Source organism: Aquarana catesbeiana, linkage group LG01 (assembly GCF_042186555.1).
Source record: "Aquarana catesbeiana isolate 2022-GZ linkage group LG01, ASM4218655v1, whole genome shotgun sequence".
Classification (NCBI taxonomy): Eukaryota; Metazoa; Chordata; class Amphibia; order Anura; family Ranidae; genus Aquarana; species Aquarana catesbeiana.
The window spans coordinates 397,081,567-397,108,736 of NC_133324.1; the positions used below are offsets into that span (position 1 = coordinate 397,081,567).

The 27,170-nt window shown below is 45.2% G+C and overlaps 1 protein-coding gene across 3 annotated transcripts in view; it reads right to left on the bottom strand.

Moving 5' to 3' along the window:
* The window catches only part of TJP2 (tight junction protein 2), a 159,940-nt gene that overhangs the window by 95,796 nt on the left and 36,974 nt on the right, over nucleotides 1-27,170 (bottom strand). The window contains exon 1 of one of the 3 annotated variants that reach the window (XM_073634682.1): nucleotides 11,695-11,939. The exons of the other annotated variants lie outside the window; for them this stretch is intronic. Coding sequence (XP_073490783.1) covers nucleotides 11,695-11,769 — 75 coding nt within the window. The 5' untranslated portion in view covers nucleotides 11,770-11,939. Of the gene's footprint in view, nucleotides 1-11,694; nucleotides 11,940-27,170 lie in introns of those variants that run through there. 3 annotated transcript variants of the gene reach the window in all.

Here is a 27,170-nt window from a genome sequence, read left to right on the forward strand (position 1 = left end):
TAAATCTTAAGGAGATTTTGCAATGAGATTGCATAGTGTATGGTTAGCTTAAAGCATACCTTTAGCCTGCCGAGGACAATCCCGCCTCTCCATCCCTCCTTTCTTCCTCTGCAGAATTAGGGCATTCCTTCTTTCCCCCCCCCCCATTTAAAGTCCACCCCGCCTTCCCATGCATATCACTTGTCTTAGGCAAATGACTACCTGCTGTGCCTGCCGGGATATGTACGTCACATATCCCAGGAGTCATAACATTCCATTCAAGGAAAGGAGGGGGGGTGGGCCTTTCTGCACGTCATCGAGAGGCCTGCCCGCTGAACCCAGAAGAGCAGGCAGGCCTCTCAATGACGTCAGAGAGAACATGGCAGTGAGGGACGGAGCTATGGCCAGGCATGAGAGGATCTCAGCAGGACAACGCTGGATCCACAGGACGGGTGAGTATCTGAAATGTGCAGATACCACCACCTTCAGGTAACCAGGGCCAAAAGAAAAAAAAATGGGGAGGTTGGCTAGAGTTCCTCTTTAAGTGTTGAGGTGCTTTGAAAATGTTTCGAATAACTCTGGTGTGAATAGGAGCCAACGCCAAGTCAAAAAATGTATTTCTTATTTGCTGTGTGTTAAGCTGGCCATACACTCCTAACAGATTCCTCCATCCTCGCTATAAAAATCTAATGATGTGCAATGCGTTCTGACAGCTGGCACCAGCGGCTGTCAGAATAACCAAACAGCAGCTGCGTTTGATTGGGTGCAACTGGTGTTGCCAAAAACCTTCTGTCTGGTTCCTACAATCTTTCAATTAAAAGGATATTGGCCAGGAGGGCCACCCATGGAGCGGATATTGGCCCCTTCATCAAATTTGTATAGTGTAGATCCTGCTTAACTGCTATTTGCATATTGCCTTTGTGACAAAAAAGCCAACAATACGATCTGCTGTTTTTTCTTTGATTTCAAAACTAAAGTGCGAGAAGACTGTCCACTCCAGCAAGAGATTTCATTACCAAAACAATGCTGATATCAACATAACAAAAAGCAATGATAAAAGGACAGTACTCCATAGTAACCATACTGCAATTATCTGTCATTGTTCTATTTACTAAAGTCAGATAAAGGAAGAGATCAGCCCTGCCTGCTTGCTCTTGGATATTGTCCTTTAAGCTGGCCATACATGGACTGAAATTCGGCAGGGATCTACTGATCGACTTCTATAGCCAGTAGTGCTGATCTGTGTATTCTGATGGTGGGGAAGTCTCCCTGTCATCAGAATACAATAGCTCAGCAGGGAGGGTTCCCCCATCCACCCGTAAAAGCTGGTCACACACACACACACACACACACAAACACTATACAAAATTTGTTTTAAATTTTTTCCTTTAGATTTACCAAAACCATATAATATGAGGTCAAACCTAAACACTTTAAATTTGTATGCAATCAGGCAGGCCCTTGTATTACATAGTTGAAGGTAAATCTAAAGGAAATCAAATAACAAAAGTTGTATAGTGTGTATGGCGAACCTCTGTTTCAACTAAGAAAAAAAAAAACGGATTTGTGTATGGGCTGCCCTAGTGTATCCAATCCACTGGATGGAGGAGCAACAGAGACACCTTTGGACAGCAGCATTGCTATTATAGGCTTACCTATAGGTACAACTAGAAAATGGAGGTTTACAACCTCTTTAACCTCCCTGGCGGTTTTCACGAGAGTGGCTCGGGGTTAAATTTCAGTACCATTAGCGGTAACCCGGAGCCACACTCGGGATTGCATTGCAGGATCCTGGTGCGGTATACTTACCTTGTCCTCAGGATCCTGCGATGTCCCCCGCTGTGTCCGCGGGCTGTGTCCTCCTCCCAAAGCCTCTCTGTGCCAGGCTCCGTTCCCTGCAAGCGTCACAACGGACGGGGCGGAGCCCGGCAGCAAATTTAAAAAAGTGAAAAATCATAATACAGTACACTGTAATCTTACAGATTACATTACTGTATGAAACTATTTCACATCCCTTTTGTCCCTGGTGCTTTGTCCAGTGTCCTGCATGCAGTTTTATATTATATATACTGTTCTTTCTGCCTGGAAACTTGAGATTGTCCATAGCAACCAAAAAGTGTCCCTTTATGTCAAAAGTGGCTTTAGACCAGCTAGAAAACAGCGATAGTAAATTAGAACACTTACAGAATTGAGCGATAGTGAATCATGGGGAAATTCATTTTTTTATTATTATTTTTTATAATTATTTATATTTATTTATTATATTATATTTTATGATTTTGTGTTTCATACCCGGGATGTCTACTAGACTCTTGTTTGGACAGATTTAAGGGCCCTTTCACACGGAGGCGGTGGCGGCGGTAAAGCGCCACTATTGTAAGCGGCGCTTTACCGTCGGTATTCGGCCGTTGCGGGGCGGTTTTACCCCCCGCTAGCGGCCGAGAAAGGGTTAAAAACCACCGCAAATCGCCTCTGCAGAGGCACTTTGCCGGCGGTATAGCCGCGCTGTCCAATTGATTTCAATGGGCAGGAGCAGTGAAGGAGCGGTATACACTCCGCTCCTTCACCGCTCCGAAGATGCTGCTAGCAGGACTTTTTTCCCCCGAGCCCCGAGGGCTTTCACACTGGAGACACAGCAGCACTTCCGGGTCAGGTTGCAGGCGCTATTATTAGCGCAATAGCGCCTGCAAACCGCTCCAGTGTGAAAGGGCCCTAAGTGTGTTATTGCTAAGCATTACAGGCCTACAATATAAAATTCAAAATTTCTATGCAAAATAATTGTACCGCTTTGAGATGCAAAAATCTGACATAATCATACCACCAGGGAGGTTAAGCTTCAATTTGTTTGTCCAGCTAAATCTGCTAGTCTAAGACCCAATACACACTATTGGATTTTCTGCAGATTTTTGTCTTCAGATTTACCAAAACCATATAATATGAGGTCAAAACTTAAGAGTTTCAATTTGTATGCAATCAGGCAGGCCCTTGCACTACATGGTTTTGGTAAATCTGAAAACATAAATCTGCAGAAAATCTAATAGTGTGTATGTACTGTGCTGGTGATGTCATCGGCGCATGCGCTGTGAAGAAACGGGCCTCCGTACCGTTTCTTCACTAGCGAGTGCCGTGACTGGGGGCTCCCGCGCATATGCACGGGAGTGACATCACGCGACTCCGGCCAGTCACAGAGCCAGAGTCCGTGGCCTGGAAGGAAGAGGGACGAACATGGATGTGGCCTCCAGAAGGGACAGCGCGGGCTTCGTTTGCAGGTAAGTGCCACATAATGTGCTAGTATGTGATGCATACTAGCACATTATGCTTTTACTTTGCAGGGAACAAAAAAGGAAGTAAAACCCTTCAGGGTTTAATTCCTCTTTAACTCCAGCTAACACTTTATAAGCAGTTATAGCAAACAGTTTTTTTTTTCTCCTTTTGGCATAAAGGTTTTATATAAATTAATAAAAGCTGACCATTGTAAGTACTCCTGTCCGTGGCAAATGGTTTGTCTCAACCACAGTTTGAAGGAAAGAAAGTCACCTGATTCCCCCATCAATACAGTCAGTGTAGATGAGTGAATCCCTCCCGCTGTGCCATTGTATTCTGACAGTCGGAGGTTTCCCAGCTGTCAGAATACAATGATCACTGCTGGCAGCTATAGCCACCAGCAATGATCCAATGGGAAGAAAAAAAAAAAAAACAGGCTGGTTGTAATGAGGTTGATTGATACAGCAATGTCAAGTGTTATTAAAGCCTTGATTTTTTTTTTTTAACCACTTAAGGACCGAGCCTCTTTCTGAGATTTGTTGTTTACGTTAAAAACATTTTTTTTTTTTTGCTAGAAAATTATTTAGAACCCCCAAACATTATACATTTTTTTTCTAATACCCTAGAGAATAAAATGGCGGTCGTTGCAATACTTTCTGTCACACCGTATTTGCGCAGCCGTCTTACAAGCGCACTTTTTTTTGGAAAAAATAAATACACTTTTTGAATTAAAAAAAGAAGACCGCAGTAAAGTTAGCCCAATTTTTTTTTTATATTGTGAAAGATAATGTTACACTGAGGAAATTACCCAACATGTCACGCTTCAAATTTGCGCCCGCTTGTGGAATGGCGACAAACTTTTACCCTTCGAAATCTCCATAGGCGACATTTAAAAAAATACTACAGGTTGCATGTTTTGAGTTACAGAGGAGGTCTAGAGCTAGAATTATTGCTCTCGCTCTACCGATCACGGCAATACCTCATATGTGTGGTTTGAACACCGTTTTCATATGCGGGCGCTACTCACGCATGCGTTCGCTTCTGCATGCGAGCTCGTCGGGACGGGGCACGTTTAACCACTCAAGGACTAGCCTCGTTTTGAGATTTTGGTGTTTACAAGTTTAAAACAGCTTTTTTTTTTTTGCTAGAAAATTACTTAGAACCCCCAAACATCTTCCCCTCACTCGTCTCCATGCACAGCCAGTTAAAGGACTGGATTGCTGCCGACGGCTCCGGTAAGAGGCAGAGGGCACCAGAGCAAGGCGGGGGGGGGGCCTCTCCTGCCGCCGATAAAAGTGATATTGCGGCAAAACCGCCACAGAGACCACTTTTATCTAGTAGCTGACCGCCCACCGAATATGAGGATACCAGGGTTACGGCAGCTAGCTGCTTCCATAACAACGATATCCATCCTCAAAGTTAGGACGTATATCTGCGTGCGCTGGTCGGCAAGTGGTTAAATTATATATGTCATACTTACCTGCTCTGTGCAATGGTTTTGCACTGAGAAGCCCCGCTCCTCCTCTTCTGGGGTCCCCCACCTGTGCTCCTGGCTCCTCTACTTCAGTGAGTGACCCCATAGAAAGCCGCTTTCTATGGGGGCATTTACGTGGGCTCGCTCCTGAGCCACCCTGTCTGCATCTATTGACACAGACAGGGCAGCTCAGGCCCCATCCCCTGCTCCCTCATCTCACTGGATTTGACTGATAGGAGCAGGAGCCAATGGCTCCTGCTGTTATCAACCTACCCAGGAGAAGGGGACAGAGCCATGAGAGCTGAAGCTCTCATGCACAGCGATGGATCAGGGGGATTCTGCAGCATAGAAGGTTTTTTACCTCAATTCAAAGAAAGCATGAAGGTAGAAAAAAAAAAAACCTTAAAGCGGCACTTTAGTCTCCTTTTAAACTTCCTTCCAACAGCATTGTCTCCACCCTCTTTAAATATGGATAGATGACAAATATCACATTTTCTAGCTGCAAATACATTTTTTCTCCACAGTTCCTGTCCATCTCCTGCTTCCCCCGCTTAAGCGAATGACGTAAAACATATGCTCCCATTGGCTCCTGGGACATTTTCATCAGAAATCCAAGGAGTCTTCAGGCTTTTTTTTTTTTTTTTTTAGTGAGTGGAGGGGTGCTTGAAGAGGGCGGAGGAGAGCTAGAAGAGGGCGGAGGAGAGCTAGAAGAGGGCGGAGGAGAGCTAGAAGAGGGCGGAGGAGAGCTAGAAGAGGGCGGAGGAGAGCTAGAAGAGGGCGGAGGAGAGCTAGAAGAGGGCGGAGGAGAGCTAGAAGAGGGCGGAGGAGAGCTAGAAGAGGGCGGAGGAGAGCTAGAAGAGGGCGGAGGAGAGCTAGAAGAGGGCGGAGGAGAGCTAGAAGAGGGCGGAGGAGAGCTAGAAGAGGGCGGAGGAGAGCTTGAAGAGGGCGGAGGAGAGCTTGAAGAGGGCGGAGGAGAGCTTGAAGAGGGCGGAGGAGAGCTTGAAGAGGGCGGAGGAGAGCTTGAAGAGGGCGGAGGAGAACTTGAAGAGGGCGGAGGAGAACTTGAAGAGGGCGGAGGAGAACTTGAAGAGGGCGGAGGAGAACTTGAAGAGGGCGGAGGAGAACTTGAAGAGGGCGGAGGAGAACTTGAAGAGGGCGGAGGAGAACTTGAAGAGGGCGGAGGAGAACTTGAAGAGGGCGGAGGAGAACTTGAAGAGGGCGGAGGAGAGCTTGAAGAGGGCGGAGGAGAGCTTGAAGAGGGCGGAGGAGAGCTTGAAGAGGGCGGAGGAGAGCTTGAAGAGGGCGGAGGAGAGCTTGAAGAGGGCGGAGGAGAGCTTGAAGAGGGCGGAGGAGAGCTTGAAGAGGGCGGAGGAGAGCTTGAAGAGGGCGGAGGAGAACTTGAAGAGGGCGGAGGAGACCTTGAAGAGGGCGGAGGAGAACTTGAAGAGGGCGGAGGAGAACTTGAAGAGGGCGGAGGAGAACTTGAAGAGGGCGGAGGAGAACTTGAAGAGGGCGGAGGAGAACTTGAAGAGGGCGGAGGAGAACTTGAAGAGGGCGGAGGAGAACTTGAAGAGGGCGGAGGAGAACTTGAAGAGGGCGGAGGAGAACTTGAAGAGGGCGGAGGAGAACTTGAAGAGGGCGGAGGAGAACTTGAAGAGGGCGGAGGAGAACTTGAAGAGGGCGGAGGAGAACTTGAAGAGGGCGGAGGAGAGCTTGAAGAGGGCGGAGGAGAGCTTGAAGAGGGCGGAGGAGAGCTTGAAGAGGGCGGAGGAGAACTTGAAGAGGGCGGAGGAGAACTTGAAGAGGGCGGAGGAGAGCTTGAAGAGGGCGGAGGAGAGCTTGAAGAGGGCGGAGGAGAGCTTGAAGAGGGCGGAGGAGAGCTAGAAGAGGGCGGAGGAGAGCTAGAAGAGGGCGGAGGAGAGCTAGAAGAGGGCGGAGGAGAGCTAGAAGAGGGCGGAGGAGAGCTAGAAGAGAGCGGAGGAGAGCTTGAAAAAGAGCAGAGAACAGGCAGAGATGAGGAGGAGAAAGGCAGAGGACCGACCTCTGATGTTTACTGCATATGTGCGGACTCGCTCTGTGCCGCAGCTGCACAGATTCTTATTGCTGATGGTGGAGTAGCCGGGTGCTGGCTTCAGCTGCCCTCAGTTAAAATGGCCACCGTGACATATGTGGTCATCAGAGTTACAAACTATTGTGTACATTGCAGAATGGAGCATTAAGAAAGAAAAGTACATAAGTGATATCACTGCAGTGTTTAGATGCTGCCTGTATTTTCTTTCCAAAATGTGAGGAGTGACTGAAGTTCCTCTTTATGGCTTTAGAACCACTTTTAGGACAACCAGCCTGCTCATAGATGGATCTAAATTTGGCCGGTTCAGCAGAAATTTCAATAAAAGAAGGCAGTTAAGGCATCTTTTTTACTGCCCTCTAAGCTGCAGGTGTACAGCAGCAGCTGGATCGGGTTGTACACGTGCCACAGTTGTGCTGCTTTGCTTCATGGCTTGGCAGTACGGCCAAACATAACCCAATTAAGTATGGTTGTGCCGATACCGAGTATTTGCACAAGTATCGGTACTTGTGCAAATGCACCGATACCTGAAACAGATACTTTCAAGCTTGGTTCTGTAAGCTGTCAGTGGGTCTCCCCAGTGTTAACCACTTAAGGACCAGCCTTGTTTTGGAATTTAGGTGTTTACATGTTTAAAACAGTTTTTTTTGCTAGAAAATTACGTAGGACCCCCAAACATTATATATTGTTTTTTTTCTAACACCCTAGAGAATAAAATGGCGGCCATTGCAATACTTTTTTTCACACCGTATTTGCGCAACGGTCTTACAAGCGCGCTTTTTTTTTTAGAAAAAATTCACTTTTTTTAATAAAAAAAATAAGACAAAAGTAAAGTTAGCCCAATTTTTTTTTATATTGTGAAAGAATGTTACGCCGAGTAAATTGATACCCAACATGTCATGCTTCAAAATTGCGCCAGCTCGTGGAATGGGGTCAAACTTTTACCCTCAAAAATCTCCATAGGTGACGTTTAAAAAAATTCTACAGGTTGCATGTTTTGCATTACAGAGGAGGTCTAGGGCTAGAATTATTGCTCTCGCTGTAACGATTGCGGAGATACCTCACATGTGTAATTTGACCACCGTTTTCATATGCGGGCGCTACTCACGTATGCGTTCGCTTCTGCGCGCGAGCTCGTCGGGACAGGGTTTTTTTTTTTTTTTTTTTTTTTTTTAAATGTATTTTTATTATTTATTTTACACTGTTTAAAAAAAAAAAAAAAATTGTGTCACTTTTATTCCTATTACAAGGAATGTAAACATCCCTTGTAATAGAAAAAAGCATGACAGGACCTCTTAAATATGAGATCTGGGGTCAAAATGACCTCAGATCTCATATTTACACTAAAATGCAATTAAAAAAAAAAAAAAAAAAAATGTGCCTTTAAGACGTATGGGCGGAAGTGACGTTTTGACATCGCTTCCGCCCAGCAGTGTTATGAAGACGAGTGGGCGCCATCTTACCCTCACTTGTCTCCAGGCACAGCACTGAGAAGGACGCGATTGCCTCCGCCGCTACCTACGGCTCCGGTAAGCGGCGGAGGGCACCGGATCGCGGCGGGAGGCCCTCTCCCGCCACCGATAATAGTGATCTCGCGGCAAATCCGCCGCAGAGACCACTTTTATCTGCAAGCTGACCACCGCACGAAAACGGGGATACCGGGGTTATGGCAGCTAGCCATAACAACGATATCTGCCGCCAAAGTTTGGACGAACATCGGCGTGCGGCGGTCAGCAAGTGGTTAAAGAAGTCTGGTAATTGGAGCTGTCAAAAAAGAAAAAAAAAAAAAAACACAGTCGGCAATGTTTAGTAGCCTCCCTGGCGGTATTCCCGAGTGTGGCTCGGGGTTAAAATTCAGTACCATTAGCGGTAACCCCGAGCCACACTCGGGATCGCATTGCAGGATCCTGGGGCGGCGTTACTTACCTTGTCCCCGGGATCCTGCGATGTCCCCCGCAGTGTCCGAGGGCTCCGTCCTCCTCCGAAGCCTCTCCGTGCCAGGCTCCGTTCCCTGCGAGCGGCGCGACGCACGGGGGCGGAGCCTGGCGGCAAATTCAAAAAACTGTCAAAATCATAACACATACAGTACTGTAATCTTACAGATTACAGTACTGTATGAAATGATTTCACATCCCTTTTGTCCCCAGTGCTTTGGCCCATGCCCTGCATGCAGTTTTACATGATATACACTGTTCTTTCTGCCTGGAAACTGGAGATTGTCCATAGCAACCAAAAAGTGTCCCTTTACGTCAAAAGTGGCTTTAGACCAGCTAGAAAACAGCGATAGTAAATTAGAACACTTGCAGAATTGAGCGATAGTGAATTGTGGGGAAATTTATTTTATTACTATTTTTTTTTTTTTTAATTATTTATTTTTATTTATTATATTATAATTTATGTTTTTGTGTTTCAAACTTTATCATACCCGGGATATCTACTAGACTCTGGTTTGGACAGATTTAAGTGTGTTATTGTTAAGATTTACAGACCTACAATATAAAACGCCAAATTTCCATGCAAAATAATTGTACCGCTTTCAGCACCTAAAATCCGAAATAATCATACCGCCAGGGAGGTTAACAACATTGCTCAGCCCTGAAACACTAAAATAAAAAGAAACATTGTTTCTTTTTGTATATTTCTGTTTCCTCATCTGCAGATCAATAGGATGAACAAAAGTTCCTCTGTTTAACCCCTTAATAACCCTTAATTTACTCTAATCAACCTTAATTAACCCCCTATTCGACTCCATTATTATTTTCCTGCTTTTTTTTTTTTTGTTCACGTCTATTTTCTAAACGATAAACAATTAAAACTTTTTTTTTGTTTGCTTTGTTAGTGAATATTTTTACACATATATATTAACATATATTTACAAATTTCACACTGAAAAAGCGCTAAATTAAAAAAAAAAAAAAAAATCAATTTATTTCATTTGTAAATAACTTTTCAATGCTTTGTACCATTGCTGACAGCTGAAGTTAAAACAAAACAGTTGCAGTAGGTATCAGTAATTGGTATTGGCGAGTACTTAAAAAAAAAAAAAAAAAAAAAAGGTATCGGTGCATCCCCTACAATCAAGTGAATGGGGCTGTCCTGCAACTACAAGCCAAAAGCTAGGCTAGTGGTTTGGGTGTGGTATTCCCAATCAAAAACCCCATTTGGCTGTTAAACAATAAAAGGGCATTCAGGAGGTAGTAGTGTCGCCTCCTGAACGCCTGTCAGCCGTGCTTGCGCTGATCTCTGAAAAGCAATCCATTGTGGATCCACTAAAGTAACTGTAAGCGCCCTTACTGGCAGGATCATCAGGGAAAAAAGCCTAAAAAAAAAAAAAAAAAAAAGGGGAAGGAAAGAAAGAAAAGTATTGCAGCCATCACATTTAATGATCAGTAAACTGCAATCAATGCCATGTTTCTTTTTAGAATGGCTACATCTTTTATTTATGCACACATTAGCATATTTGAGTGACAGGATAGCACATGTTCCAGTTCCGAGTACAGAATGGCTAGGAAGTGGTGTGAATATGATCCTGAGTATCTCCCTTGTCCTGGGTGTCAGTCTGGTGTCACAGGAGCTGCACAAAGTCCCTGCTCAGCAGTCCAAGCCATGGAGATCAGTGCATTATACATGAGGACACACTGCACTGCAGCAGCATATACCTGTAATAAGAGGGATCGTGGGGGGCAGGCGCCTTCCGCCAGGAGAAGAGGGATCGTGGGGGGCAGGCGCCTTCCGCCAGGAGAAGAGGGATCGTGGGGGGCAGGCGCCTTCCATCAGATGAGGGATCGTGGGGGGCAGGCGCCTTCCGCCAGGAGAAGAGGGATCGTGGGGGGCAGGCGCCTTCCGCCAGGGGAAGAGGGATCGTGGGGGGCAGGCGCCTTCCGCCAGGGGAAGAGGGATCAAGGGGGGCAGGCGCCTTCCGCCAGGGGAAGAGGGATCGTGGGGGGCAGGCGCCTTCCGCCAGGAGAAGAGGGATCGTGGGGGGCAGGCGCCTTCCGCCAGGAGAAGAGGGATCGTGGGGGGCAGGCGCCTTCCGCCAGGAGAAGAGGGATCGTGGGGGGCAGGCGCCTTCCGCCAGGAGAAGAGGGATCGTGGGGGGCAGGCGCCTTCCGCCAGGAGAAGAGGGATCGTGGGGGGCAGGCGCCTTCCGCCAGGAGAAGAGGGATCGTGGGGGGCAGGCGCCTTCCGCCAGGAGAAGAGGGATCGTGGGGGGCAGGCGCCTTCCGCCAGGAGAAGAGGGATCGTGGGGGGCAGGCGCCTTCCGCCAGGAGAAGAGGGATCGTAGGGGGCAGGCGCCTTCCATCAGATGAGGGATCGTGGGGGGCAGGCGCCTTCCATCAGATGAGGGATCGTGGGGGGCAGGCGCCTTCCATCAGATGAGGGATCGTGGGGGGCAGGCGCCTTCCATCAGATGAGGGATCGTGGGGGGCAGGCGCCTTCCATCAGATGAGGGATCGTGGGGGGCAGGCGCCTTCCATCAGATGAGGGATCGTGGGGGGCAGGCGCCTTCCATCAGATGGGGGATCGTGGGGGGCAGGCGCCTTCCATCAGATGGGGGATCGTGGGGGGCAGGCGCCTTCCATCAGATGAGGGATCGTGGGGGGCAGGCGCCTTCCATCAGATGGGGGATCGTGGGGGGCAGGCGCCTTCCATCAGATGGGGGATCGTGGGGGGCAGGCGCCTTCCATCAGATGGGGGATCGTGGGGGGCAGGCGCCTTCCATCAGATGGGGGATCGTGGGGGACAGGCGCCTTCCATCACACAAAATTCAAGTTTCACACACTTCCAGCAAGTTGTGCTCCCCACCCCCTCCTCCTACCAAGGTGTGATCACATGACTCGTCCACTAATACCTGCAGGCACCTAACACACCCCCATCCCCCAACAATCAGCTGATGGCGGCCACTTACCCCGAACCAGGCTGCCAGATCCTTGCCATGGTTGGCCGCCTGATGATGAAATAACCTGTCTCCTCGGATGGGCATCGCGGCTTCTCTCTGCTTCCTCACTCCACGTGTGTCCCTTTAACAGCGATCTCCTGTGTGATCCGATCGGGCGATCACTTTACTTTGTGTACTGCCATCATCATCAACCTGTCCGTGCACATCGATCCCTCCCAGACCAAGAGTAAACTCCCCAGGGGCGAGCTTCTACCACTCCGACAGGGGAGGGGGACTTATTTTCTGGCCTGGAGAAAAGTCCATCCATTCTCCTTTGTCTTACAGAATTCAGTGCTGATCAAAGGCTGAACTAGGTAAACAGAGAAGATGTGTCTGTTTTCATGTGTATCCAGCCGGCTAGGGTGGACTGACTGGTATTGTACAGACAGTGATCCCCTCCCTGGGGGAATGGTACAGTCCAAGTGCTGCAACTCCAAGCCTGAAGTTTGGAATCAGAAAAGGAGGAGGAAAGGGAGGAGGGGGTGACACATTGTGGTGTCCTAAAACCAGGAGAAGTCACCATTCATCATCAACACTCACTGCTCAGCCATGATTGTCTTATATTCATTTCTGCTATGATAGTAGAGATGTATATGGAGATGAATTCCAGTAGAACTATAGGCAAAATTTTTTTTTTGGCCACCATTATTTTCTAGCACTGCCTTAACCCTCTTGGGCATTTTGTTCACCAGAGCTTCCCAGGTTGCGACTGGAGTCCTCTTCCACTTCTCCATGATGACATCACAAAGCTGGTGGATGTTAGAGACCTTGCACTCCTCCACCTTCCATTTGATGATGCCCCCCAGATGCTCAATAGGGTTTAGGTCTGGAGACATGCTTGACCAGTCCATCACTTTTACCCTCAGCTTCTTTAGCAAGGCAGTGGTCATCTTGGAGGTGTGTTTGGGGTTGTTATGTTGGAATACTTCCCTGCGGCCCAGTATGTCACAGTACATGTTGACATTCATGGTTCCCTCAATGAACTGTAGCTCCCCAGTGCCGACAGCACTCATGCAGTCCCAGACCATGACACTCCCACCACCATGCTTGACTGTAGGCAAGACACACTTGTCTTTGTACTCCTCACCTGGTTGCCACCACACACATTTGATATCATCTGAACCCAATAAGTTTATCTTGGTCTCATCAGACCACAGGACATGGTTCCAGTAATCCATGTCTTTAGACTGGCCATACCCCTATAGATTATCTGCAGATTTTCTATGGTCAGATGGAAAAAGTGGAACAGATTCACACAATCTCACAATACCTGAACATTCTGATTGGGTGCAGGCATTGTTTAGGTTGAGAGCCAGCGGGGCTGACTAGCAAGATACTGAAGCTTGGCCCAGTGGGAGATTCCTCCATCCACACAGTTTAGCATACATGGAGACATCTGTTGCACTTTTTCCATCTAACCTTAGAAAATCTGCAGATAATCTATAGGTGTATGGCTAGCTTTAGTCTGCTTGTCTTCAGCAAACTGCGGCCTTTCTTGTGCATCATCTCTAGAAGAGGTTTCCTTCTGGGACGACAGCCATGCAGTCCATTTGATGCAGTGTATGGTCTGTGCACTGACAGGCTGACCCCCCCACCCCTTCAACTTCTGAAGCAATGCTGGCAGCACTCATACATCTATTTCCTAAAGACAACCTTTGGATATGATGCTAAGCACGTGCACTCAACTCCCTTGGTCTACCATGGCGAGGCCTGTTCTGAGTGGAACCTGTCGTGTTAAACTGCTGTATGGTCTTGGCCACCATGCTGCAGCTCAGTTTTAGGGTCTCGGCAATCTTCTTATAAAGGGAACCTGTCACCTAAAAATCATCACACGGGGACTGTTTGTCTCCTATGTGATTAAAAAAAAAAAACTTGAAGTGTAAGTGCACCCCCCTATCGTTTTCAGCCATGGAAGCTGCCATCTTTGCTTCTGTTTAATCTACAACTGCCATGATGCTGCACATGTGAACAGTTATGACACCAGCCATTGGATGGTTTGACAGTTTGGTTGAGAGCACAACCAATGGGAGTGTTTCATTTCCGGTACGTGCCGGAAATGAAATTGTTTTATGGATGGGTTTATTTCCGCTTTAAGTAAAAGCCCCAAAATATTTTTTTGAGGCCCCCCACCCCCACATATACACACGTACGACCGTAAACGCATGCGTTGGGGTGCCTACGCATGAAAATGTTGATTGCAATACACATGTTACATATCACCGCGTATGCCAGAGTGAGAGCAATAATTCTAACACCAGACCTCCTCCGTAACACTAAACATACCTATATGGGGGCTTTTGAAGCATCACCTATACAAAATATAGGGTACTGAAGTTTGTCGCCATTTCACGGGCAGACATAAATTTAAGGTTTGGCATGTTGGGTATGTATTTACTCGGTGCAACCTCGTCTTTTATATTTTACCAAAAATGTGGATAATTTATTGTGTTTGTTTGCCCTAAAATTCACGTTAGTGTGTTTTTTTACTGAAGTTTTGTGTTTCCTAGACCTTTGTGGTAATATCATGTGACATAAAAAATTACAACTACCACTATTTATTTCTCTAGGGTGTCTGCTTTCAGAAAATATATAATATCTGTGGGTTTTGTGTAATCTTTAGGCCTAAAATGATTTTTTTAACGTGTGCAAAAAACGCAAAAATGGCTCTTGCAGCAAAAGGGTTAAAGGGCTTCACGTTAATTATTTAGAGTTCCATAGCCATTAATAGTGCTCCAGAAAGTTCAAGTGGTTGTAAACCCTTACATACCCAGTGAAGTGACTCGCTTCAGGTGATACACAGAGATGACACAAATCCTCCTATATAAGTTGTACCCATGTATCTGCCGTGTTCTCTCTATCCATTAAAAATTCAGAATATATAAAGCTTGTCTGAGATGTCAGAAAAAAGGGGGTAGAAAGCCGATGTTATACTCTGGAGAGCTCAATGAGGAAAGCTCTGAGAGCTGATTGGAGAGAAGGGACACGCCCCCTTCACACAGCACACAGGAACAGAGCCGAGGCTGTCAATCAGCTGTAGGTCCCTCCCCTGTCACCATTCTTCTCTTGGTGTCAGGAAAACTTGTCAGAAGTGACTGATGCAGATAGCAGAGGAAGGAAGCAGCAGACAGAAATGACACTTGGTACTCTGGATTCAGACAAGTACACATTATAGAGGGATATGCTTATTTCTTATTTAAAGAGGAACTGCAGTCTGCTCACATAGTTTGTAATAAAAACATCTTTGCCATTCTGAAGCTTCCCTCCAACCACTTTGCATATTATTTTATATATACTGTGATCCTGTACTTGCCAAATATGCTGCAGAAATCTCCCTCCACTGAATCTGGCTGCAGCCATTATAACTGTGGGCAGCTGAAGCTGCTGTCTGTTCACTTCCTGGATTTACACAGACACACAGAGGCACCTACCTCCAGCTCTGGCAAATTCTCACGAGATAGCTGTGCATGATGTCATAAGCCTAGGCTTTTTTCCAGACAAGAAACAGGAAGTGGGATGTATAAGGTATTTATACTGGCAGAAAAAATGTTTTACTATCCAAAGTTAAAACAACAAGGGAAGAAGATTTAATAGATGGAAAGATGAAAAAAGTTTCACTTTAAAGTCTGAGGTTTACAACCACTTAAATGCTGGCCAAACACAATTCGAAAATTATTTCGCAAAACTGGTCGGAATAAAAAAAAAAAAAAAACAAAACAAAAAAAAGACTGCTGAACGTCCATGCGATAACACCACCATTGTATCAATAGATGTCACCTAATTATCATCATATTATAGATCAATAACAACATAAATGGTAGATTTTTCATAGTTCGAGGTTACATTTTAATACGTGCATGTGTTGTAGATTTGTTTGAACTGTTTTTTGAATTGTTTGTTTCGGTGCAAAAAAAATATTTTTTTGGCATAAAAGTTTGCATTTCGAGAATCAAAATTAGCCCACTAACATTTCAAAAGTTGAACGATCGAGCATATCGAATGCTTTTTCAAATGATTTTCTAACTGGTATGGCCAGCTTAATTCTCCTCCAAAGCTCCCAGCTCTCTCTCTCCACCTGGTCCCTGGGGTTTTTCAAATTTGAGAACACTGGTGCCACTGGTTTTCAAACCCATAAAAAAGCTACATAATGTGTATCATTTTTTTCTATTGATATAAGCATCAGAAAACTGCAGTTACATTATATCCAGTTCATAAAGCCATTCACATGAACACACATGAGATGCCTGCTACAAAGAAATTACCAATCTCCTCAGCTCACAAGCCACTGCACTCCTCTCCTTGCCTGAGTCCTAAGCCACCCCTGCTGGTGGACTGACACAGCAGAGGCCCTGTGCCTTTGTCCCCTCTCCTCCCTCACTCGGTGTCACAATCAGTCCAGGCCCTGGTTTGACACATGAGCACGCACCAGGATACCCTCCTCACCAGACGTGCCCAGGCACTATGAATAAGCCCCAGTGCGAGGGCAGGGTGAAATGCATCAGGGTGTGTGGTTTGGTGGAAACGTAGGCTGAGGCAGCTCCTTATCGTTTAGTCACCTGGGCTGGTCAGCAGAAGCGGCAGTCCTTTTCTCTTTACATTAAAGCTTGGTACACACTATGAGTTTTTTTGAGGTTGAACGATAAAAAAACGTTCGCTCTGGTCAGAGCCACTGTACTAATGATCCAAGTTAGTACAGCTGTCTCTCCCACTGAGCTGTTGTGTTCTAACAGAGGGATAGCACCCCAGCCAGAACACTCCAGTCTGTGGGCTCAGCCATTGGCTGAGAGCGCTGATCGGGAGCCAGTCGCCTGTTGATTTTCCAGCATGCTCGTCCAAGCCGGATTCTGTCGGACCAGCTAGCACACACATGGGCCGAATGTCGGACGGTTTTTATTGAACCGGCCGATGTCGCTCAGCATTCGGCCCGTGTGTACGGGGCTTTACTAGCCCTCTAGGTTTTGTATCGGTGGCAGACTGGGCCAGCAATTGCAATTGCTCCCCAGGCCACTCTGATGCCCTGCAAAAGGGCATCCGCTGCAGACATGTCTAAAGGCTTCCCGGTGAAGAGGAGTAAAAAGTTCCCGCCGGCATCCTATCGAGTGCGGGATGAGGACAAGGACAGCACACATGCTGCTCCCCCTTGTGCATGGACGGTGTATGCCCTGCCCGAGCAGGGGCCAGCTCTGTGCCCCATTGGAGGCTCTCCTTCCCTGGCCGGCCCCCGACCAAGCCACCCTGGCTCCCTCCTGCAGCCCCCAGCGACCCCTGCTGGCCAATTTAGGAACCCAGAGTCTGTGCAGCAGGAGCTGTCCAGCCCAACCTTCCCGGTGAGTAGAGGGTACCTGGAGCAGAACTTCAGCCTGGGATAGGGGTTGAGAGGAGGCAGGGAACAGGGAGAGCAGGAAGAGGGTTGAGTCGCTGCATAGATGGGCCTCTGGGTTGTACTTACCCCATGGGCCAAAAATTGCCATTCTGCCCATAGGTGTGCTCAGCCTATTGCATTAGGGTGTGCACCCCAAAACTCAGAAGCACGTCTTTCTCTGCAGTATCAGTTGCACGGGACAGAGAATGAATGGGAAGTGCTCTGTGCAGAGTACTTCCTGGTTATTCACAAACGGAAGCATAGTAAACACATTGTACTATGCTTCAGATATGAATGGACACAGTAAGCGAGTGTACTCACTGTGTCCATTTAGAAAAGGAAAGGGCTGGTAAGTTACATATTTAGTAGCCCCTTCCCCCGCCCTCCATCCTGAAACATACCCTGCAGCAGCCGGGGGGAGAGGAGAGAAAAGGAAGCCAGCAGCACTATGGGGTGGGGTCCAATAAGGTGGGGAAAGCCCAGGCAGTAGGGGGAATTGGCACTGCACATAGTTATTAGGATGTGCCCAGGCACACCTGGCACACCCCCTGTGCACGCCTATGATTCGGCCCCTGCGTGAACCCCATGTTCTGGGACATAGGGATATGCTTTCAGCTCTACTTTGAATGGCACCAAAAGCAATAAACCAGGTCACACAAGGATGTTATATGATACCGTACATGCTAAGGAAGGGGCCCTCCTAAGTAAATTTGTGATTCTGCTTGTTTTTCTCTTTTGGGATCCACATTTAAAAGCTGAGAGCAAATGAGTTATTTTTTTGAATGATGTACGGTGCTGACAGCAGGCGTGGTGCTGTATGATGGATAGACGATTGGACTAAAATATACAGTATAAGCAGAAATAAAACCTTGAATAGTGCTGGGTGTAGTGATACTGAGTGCTGGCTTTCAGCTGAAATCTCCTCTAAATGTTTAGTATACAGCGATGGCCTCAATGACACACACATATACAGTATACTGTAAGAATAAAATATGACTGGTGTAAAACACGTTTTATCACAGCCAGGGAGCCGCAGGTGGAGCATACAGCCAGTCATAGAAGTGAATGGCTGTACACCCCTGTACCCATGTAAACGCTGGTGTTTCTCTGTATCAGTGTTTACCCGCACACATGCATATCAAATGCAAAACTGTTGTCTGTGTGTGAGTAGCCTTAAACGACCTCTGCTTTGGGGTTTTGCAGCCCTGTACAAGTCTATGGGAATGCAAACCCACCTGAAGTAAGTGCAATGCAGGTCAGGAGGAGGTCAAATGCACCCAACAATGAATTCTGAATGATCTCCTAAGCATATCAAATGAATGGCATTGACACAAGCCTAATCCCTGTCCTGCCTTCTGTCTGGTCCTGCCAGCTCCTGACTTCAGCTTCTGAGGTCTTCTGATCAGTCCACCCCTGCTGCTAGTGGGAGCACTTCACCATCAAGGGTTTCTTCTCACCAGCCTGGGACATTCCACATCCGTGTCACTCGTGTTCCTTGTCACCAGTCCAGGGGTATTCGGACAAGAGGAGCAAAGGAGTCCCTTTCATTACTTCAGTCTACAAACTAATACATGATTTGAGCATCTGGGGCTACCACTTCTTTTCCTCCTATTTACCCCAACATTTCATATTCCCGATATGTGTATGTTGTACCAAGTACTTGTATCCTGTTCTCTTTGTAGTTCTTCCTTTGTGTGAAATCCCTGGCGACCCTGCCAGTCCCCCTGCTTTCCTGTTTCAAACTGACCACACTAAGCATAAGAGTACATCCATCTCAGCATGGTCAGTTTTCTGGCTGTCTGTCCGTCCTCCAATGGCCAAGACTTGTGCTGACACGCCCCCCTGCACAGCCATTAACTTGAAAGATTAGTGTACGGCTGTTCTCTCCCTCTGTTGACATACCTACCCCCTGCAGTTTCCACCCCCAACTCTCAAAGTCCCTTGCAGAGGTCATAGAATCACAAAAAAAAAAGAAAAAAAGGTATTTATAATGGTTTTATATATATATATATATATATATATATATATATATATATATATATGAGAGAGAGAGAGATAGATAGATAGATATACTGTATATACACACATATTTTTTCTTTAATTTCTATCTTAAACGGAATGGATTTGTTTACAAGGTGAGGGTTCACAAATATTTTAAGGCCCCATTCACACGTGTGCGACTTCAAAATCATGGGATTTCCATTGCGAATTTACAAGTGTGACTTAATGTGATGTTGACGCGACTTTGGACCCCTTCAACGTTGTTTTTGGCCATATGACTGTGTGTGCTCTACACAGCCACACACAAGTTGCACACAAGTCGGATGTATATCATGCAGGTGTGACGTTTGAGGATTTACATTGAAGTCTATGGCCCTCAAGTCGCCTGAAAGTCAGACCAAAGTAGTGCAGGAACTACTTTAAAGTCGCACAGACAGTATCTCACAAAGCTAAGTACACCCCTCACATTTTTGCAAATATTTTATTATATCTTTTCATGTGACAACACTGAAGAAATAACACTTTGCTACAATGTAAAGTAGTGAGTGTACAGCTTGTATAACAGTGTAAATTTGTTGTCCCCTCAAAATAACTCAACACACAGCCATTAATGTCTAAACTGCTGGCAACAAAAGTGAGTACACCCCCTAAGTGAAAATGTCCAAATTGGGCTCAAACTGTCAATATTTTGTGTGGCCACCATTATTTTCCAGCACTGTGTTAACCCTCTTGGGCATGGAGTTCACCAGAGCTTCATAGGTTGCCACTGGAGTCCTCTTCCACTCCTCCATGACGACATCACAGAGCTGGTGGATGTTAGAGACTTTGCGCTCCTCCACCTTCCATTTGAGGATGCCCCACAGATGCTCAATAGGGTTTAGGTCTGGAGACATGCTTGGCCAGTCCATCACCTTTACCCTCAGCTTCTTTAGCAAGGCAGTGGTCGTCTTGGAGGTGTGTTTGGGGTTGTTATCATGTTGGAATACTGCCCTGCGGCCCAGTCTCTGAAGGGAGGGGATCATGCTCTGTTTCAGTAGGTCACAGTACATGTTGGCATTCATGGTTCCCTCAATGAATTGTAGCTCCCCAGTGCCAGCAGCACTCATGCAGCCCCAGACCATGACACTCCCACCACCATGCTTGCTTTAGGCAAGACACACTTCACACTTGTCTTTGTACTCCTCACCTGGTTTCCGCCACACATGCTTGACACCATCTGCACCAAATACGTTTATCTTGATCTCATCAGACCACAGGACATGGTTCCAGTAATCCATGTCCTTAGTCTCCTTGTCTTCAGCATACTGTTTGCGGACTTTCTTGTGCATCATCTTTAGAAGAGGATTCCTTCTGGGATGACAGCCATGCAGACCAATTTGATGCAGTGTGCGGTGTATGGTCTGAGCATTGACAAGCTGACCCCCCACCCCTTTAACTTCTGAAGCAATGCTGGCAGCACTCATACGTCTATTTCCCAAAGACAGCCTCTGGATATGACGCTGAGCACGTGCACTCAACTTCTTTGGTCAACCATGGTGATGCCTGTTCTGAATGGTACCTGTCCTGTTAAACCACTGTTTGGTTTTGGCCATCAAGCTGCAGCTCAGTTTCAGGGTCTTGGCAATCTTCTTATCGCCTAGGCAATCTTTATGTAAAGCAACAATTCTTTTTTTCAGATCCTCAGAGTTTTTTGCCATGAAGTGCCATGTTGAACTTCCAGTGACCAGTATGAGAGAGTGAGAGCAATAACACCAACTTTAACACACCTGCTCCCCATTCACACCTGAGACCTTGCAACACTAACGAGTCCAACCGGGGAGGGAAAATTGCTATTTGGGCCCAATTTGGACATTTTTACTTAGGGGTGCACTCACTTTTGTTGCCAGCAGTTTAGACATTAATGGCTGTGTGTTGAGTTATTTTGAGGGGACAGCAAATTTACACTGTTATACAAGCTGTACACTCACTACTTTACATTGTAGCAAAGTGTCATTTCTTCAGTGTTGTCAAAAGAAAAGATAGAATAAAATATTTACAAAAATGTGAGGGGTGTACTCTCTTTTGTGAGATATTGTATATGAACGGTACTCATTGGGAAACATAGGATGGGAATTGTCATGCGCCTTTGGGGTCCAAAGTCACATGACAAGTCGCACAAGTGTGAATGGGGCCTAACTATTTGCCACCCGCCCACAGTACTTTTACAAGAGGTAGAGATAGTCAACGCGCAACATAGTCCAGATGGTAGTATTGGGGGCATGAGTGGTAGATGGACTAAAGCACATAAACCCAAGGTAAGTATAGTAACAAGTCTTAGTTGCAATCTCGGAACACCCAATAAGTGGATAGTATGCAACCGGTCTAAACTACGTGGCATGTTCACCAATGCCAGGAGCCTGGAGGACAAGATGGATGAACTAGAGATACTGTTGTACGAGGAGGATTTAGATTATGTGGGAATTTCAGAGAATTTCAGGTTCAACAGCTCTCATGATTGGCTGGCAGCCATTCAAGGGTATACCCTTTATCGCAGGGATAGAGAGGGTAAAAAAGGGGGAGGGGTAAGTCTATACATCAAGACTCATGTACAAGTGAAGTCGAGCTGACCGGCTGTGTCCAATCACAATGTTCTGTGTTTACAAAAAACGGGGTACGGGGAAAAACGATCTGGCTGTTTCTTCTCTCTGCAAAGCAAGGAAAAAAACAGCCAGATGGAAAAGTAAAAGCAGCACACATTACACATTGTTAGGCACACCATTAACCCCTTGATTGCCCCTAGATGTTAACCTCTTCCCAGCCAGTGTCATAGTCAATATCAGTGTACAGTATTATCACTGATCACTGTATTACTGTCACTACTGATGTCTGTGTCAGAGTGTTGCTGCCAGATTGCTCGTCACCCTATCATAGTCACACTATAAGTTATTGATCACCGCCATTACAGTACAGCGTCTATAGCTGCGTAAATTCCAGTATATACAGTATACCCTCATTTTTAGATGCTATAGCTTTCAAACAAACCAATTAATATACACTTACTGGGATTTCTTTTTACCAAAGACATGTGGCAGAATACATTTGGCTTAAATTTGAAGAAATTTGATATTTTGATTTTTTTTTTTTTATTGGATACGTTTTAGAAAGTAAAAACTTTGGGGGCCTTTTTTCTCTTCAAATTTTCAGTATTTTTTAATTTATATAATAAAATATAAAAAAACCCCAAAAAAACAAGGGTGATCAAATATCACCAAAAGAAAGCTCTGTTTGTGTGAAAAAATGAAATAAATTTCATGTGCGTACAGTATTGCATGACCACGCAATTGCCTGTTAAAATGGCGCAGTGCTGAATAGCAAAAAAATGCCCTGGCCATGAAGGGGTTAAAACCTTACTGAGGCCAAGTGGTAAATTCCACCCATGCTTAGTAAAATGATTAATCAAATTAGGGGGTACACACTATAAGAAAACTGGGCGAACGATCGGGCAGTTTTCCTTGATGTTTTACAGCAAGTCGGAATCGAGGATAGAAATAATGTACGAAAATTCCCGTACGACAAAGGCTTTTTTTATTATTTGTTATTGATGTTTGTGATCATGCGCAGTCTTTCGTTATGGATATTTCTTGTACGAAAATTGTACACAATAAACCAAAATTGTTTGTTCTGTTCAGGAATTTTTGTTTGCAAAGTCAGATTTGGATATATAAAGATTTTCTCATAGTGGGTACCCCCCTTTAGACACTTCCTGAATGGTTCATCTGTTTATGCTGTTAGCCACTGTGAATTAAATCCAGCATCATTCGAGCTGGATAAGCACTGGTGCTCAACCACTGAGCTGGTAAGGAGGTGAGTTTTTTCCTTATTAACCATTTCAGCCCTATAGGGATTTACCCCCATTCCTGACCAGAGCATTTTTTGAGATTCGGCATTCCGTCGCTTTAACTGACAATTGCACAGTCGTGCAACGTTGTACCCAAACAAAAGTGATGTCCTTTTTTTCCCACAAATAGAGCTTTCTTTTGGTGATATTTGATCACCTCTGCAATTTTTATTTAAAATCGCAATAAGTGTATATTGATTGGTTTGCGCAAAAGTTTTAGCATCTACAAAATAGGGGATAGATTTATGGCATTTTTATTATAATTTTTTTTTTTTTTTTTTACTAGTAATGGCAGTGATCTGCGATTTTTATTGGGACTGCGACATAATGGTGGACAGATCGGACACTTTTGACACTATTTTCGGACCATTGACATTTATACAGCGATCAGAGCTACAAATAGCCACTGATTACTGTATAAATTACACTGGCAGGGAAGGTGTTAAAGACTAGGGGGCGATCAAGAGGTTAAGTGTGTTCCCTGGATGTGTTCTAACCGTGGGGGATGAGATCACTGCTCACGATGACAGGGAGCAGTAGATCCCTGTCATGTTGCTAGGCAGAACAGGGAAATGCTTTGTTTACATAGGCATCTCCCCGTTCTGCCTCTACTCGCTGCAATCGCAGGCCGCCGGCGAACATCGAGTCTGCGGGGCCCATGGGCACGCTCCACTAGGCGGCAAATTCAAAGGGACGTACTCTCTTTTGCCTGCCCGTGCCATTCTGCCGACGTAAATCGGCAAGCGGCGATCAGCAAGTGGTTAAAACAAAACAAAAAAATAGCCTGTAGTTGAAATTCAAAGCTTAATTTGCTTGATTACATTTTGCCACATTTTAGGTTTTTTGTTTAGAAACAACACAGAAAGTGATGGAAATCCCCTTTAGAGTTTATCTAAACCCTCAACCAAAAATCTAATAAATTATACCTTACTAGTCCTTGGTGGCGGCATTTACTGTCTGTTTTTTTAAACATTATTTGTTTTATTTTACCTGGTAATGCTGCAAATAACACACTTCCCACCCCTGGGTGGCTACATGACTCCTCCACTGTATGTATAGAGGCACCCATGGTTGTCACCCTAGGCTCCTCTCCAGATATGGACTACAATCATGTCCCTATCTCTTCATCTTTATTACATGGGGGAAGGTCGATCGATAGTTTACAGAAAATAACTAAGAAGAAAGATATTCTTTTGTGCAGCTCATAGGAAGTGTGCATTTCTGACAAGATTAACAGATGTTTTCTGTATATGCTTAACAGCCTGAAAAAAAAAAATTAACCGCCACATCCAAGGACTTTAAAGCAAAGTTAATGCCTTGTTGTTTATTTGTTTTTTTTTTTAAATAACAAACATGTTATACTTACCTGTTCTGTGGTTCCAAATCCTCCTCTTCTCAGGTCTCTTGCCGACGCTCCAGGCTCCTCCCTCCTGCCAAGTGCACCCAAAGTAAGCAGGTTGCTGTGGGGGCACATAAGCAGGCGCCTTCCCAAGCTGTGGCTCTGTGTGTTCGTTCACACTTGGAACCGTGGCTCAGCCCCACCCCCTCCGTCCCCTGATTGGCTCACTGGCTGTGTTTAACAGCAGCTGGTAAAAATACCTTGTGCCTTTACAACCGCTTTAAGATGCAATATATTACATTTTTGTTCTTAGGTATAGTTATGCTTTAAAGCGGTTGTAAAGTCAGAAGTCAGAACCTTCTGTATGCAGCAGCCCCCCTCAGCCTCCATAATACTTACCTGAGCCCTATCGCAATCCATCAATGTTTCACTAGAGCCTCAGCTGTCCAGGACTCTCCCTCCTGATTGGCTGAGACACAGCAGCAGGTGCCATTGGCTCCCGCTGCTGTCAATCAAATAATCAATAATATATTCAACATTTCAAAGTAGAGGTGGTCATAAAGGCAAATGTTCAAATTGAGACAAGAAGATTTAAGTTCGTATATTAACCCAACATGTTTCGCCTACTAGCTTTGTCAGGGATTATACGAATTTACAAAATGTCATTTTTAAAAATCACAAAAAACAAGACATAATGAGTATAAAAAGAACAGCAAAAATATATTACATTGTGTACAGAAACAAATTAATAACAGTTAGCAGCAATTGCCAATGCTCTCCCCAAAGGAGAGCATAGTGGTCGTTGTAGTTTAAGGGGGTTTGGCCGGCACTCTTGCGCATGAGCTCTAGCGCCATCACATCCGCATTTGGTTGGTGACGTCAGAAGCCGACCAAATGGAAGACACAATAAAGCCGGTCTCTCAGGCAGCACCATTGCAGAGACGGAGGGCGACATACACTGTATCCTGTGTTGCGCAAGGTGGGATCTCCATTCTTCTTATATCTCCTTCCCTATTATACGCGCCATTAATCATTTAGTTCTGTGTTTATTTTTTCACTATTCAATTACTCTTTCTGCTGGTCCTTAGTCTTTTACCAACTAACTTTAGTGTTGTTATCTCAGGTACCCTTAATATTATTTTCATATTTGGCTTTTTTCTTTCTCCTTGTCTATACAATAATTTTTTTGTCTGCTCTTATCAATCCTTATCTTACTTGAGCTACATTGAGACAATTGTCCTGGTGTATTCCTTAATTTGGAAGCACTTTTTCCTTTGCTGATTTCTGGCCATTTAGTTATATGATTATATATACTAAAATGTAAACTTAGTTTAATTATCATCATATCCTCTCTATCCCTACTTTACAACTCTATTGAACCTCTTCATAAATGTTCATAGATCCCAACCTCAATAGGTGTAACCGTTACCTGACTCTTATTTGTCTAAGTTTATTCCTTTTTCTCACCCCCCCATACTGGGCTTTATCCTACTACCCTTTCTTTTTCTCATCAGAGATATATTCATTTTTTGGCTTTACTGGATATACTTCAACCCATATCCTAGTCGCTCTCCACCCTATGCTCTGCATTTGCTTGCTTTTAAGTACCGTAAGTATTCAGTCGGCACTGTTCCATGAATTTGGTGCCGAATCTATGTATATATTTATATATTTTCTACTAACCTGTAAGGATGAGCTCCGGCGTGTTCGCACACCCCACGTGCAGAGCCCACCAGGAAGTCGGCACTGCACTGCGCTAACCACAGGCAGTGAGACATTGTCCTGATGCGCGGCTGCAGAGATCGGGAAATGTCTCACTGCCTGTGATTAGCGCAGCACAGTGCCGACTTCCTGGCGGGCTCTACACGTGGGCTGTACGAACACGCCGGAGCTCATCCTTACTAACCTGTTTTTTCACATATATATACTTTATTGTACTTTCTAGCCTGGTCCTCTTGTGTCCTCTGTTGCTGCGCAGGGCTCATTTCCCTCTTTGGTTGATTGGTCCTTTTGGTGGTGGCCCCTTCGGGAGTTCTGAGGAGGTAGGTCCCCCCTCCTTTGGGGAGAGCATTGGCAATTGCTGCTAACTGTTATTTGTTTCTGTACACAATTTAATATATTTTTGTTTTTATACTCATTATGTCTTGCTTTTTCTGTGATTTTTATACAGTTCAAAGACCTTTTGTAATTCGTATATCCCCTGATGAAGCTACAAGGCAAAATATGTCGGGTCAATATACAAACTTGATTCTTCTTGTCTCAATTTAAACATTTGCCTTTATGGCCACCTCTACTTTGAAATGTTGAATATTATTGAACATTTGGCTCTGTTTGGTTTTTAACTGTAATCCTATTAAATTTATACCTTTTTATACTTTAGTTTCCATTATTATTTGTAAGCACCATAAAAATCCTCTCCCCCTTCCCCATTTGCAATATTTAAATATTTGGGATGAGGTGCCAACATTTTGGGTGTTTTTCCTTGGGTCGGACATCTATAGAATAATTATATATACATAGTCTTGAGAAATCCATTTGTGTATTCAGGACAGCCAATGGAGGCTATTAGTTTCCCCTTCTACATAGCCTGGTTCAGTTTTAATCTTCCCCAATCTCTAGCTGATTATTTAGATGTAATTTACAAAGCGCTTTACTGAGAGTACATTCCACTGAAGCCTGTGTGCATTTCAAATATTCAATTATTATCCAAGAAAATGTCTGTTTTTTAAAAGTCCCACCAGACCGGATTGAGTATGTGAAGTGATTGCAGACTGAGATAGAAATTACCTCTTTACAGGAAAAGCCTTGCTTTGCAATGGATAAATCACTTCTGGATTAGTTTGGTAAATGTACTGCCTGTGGCTGCTTAA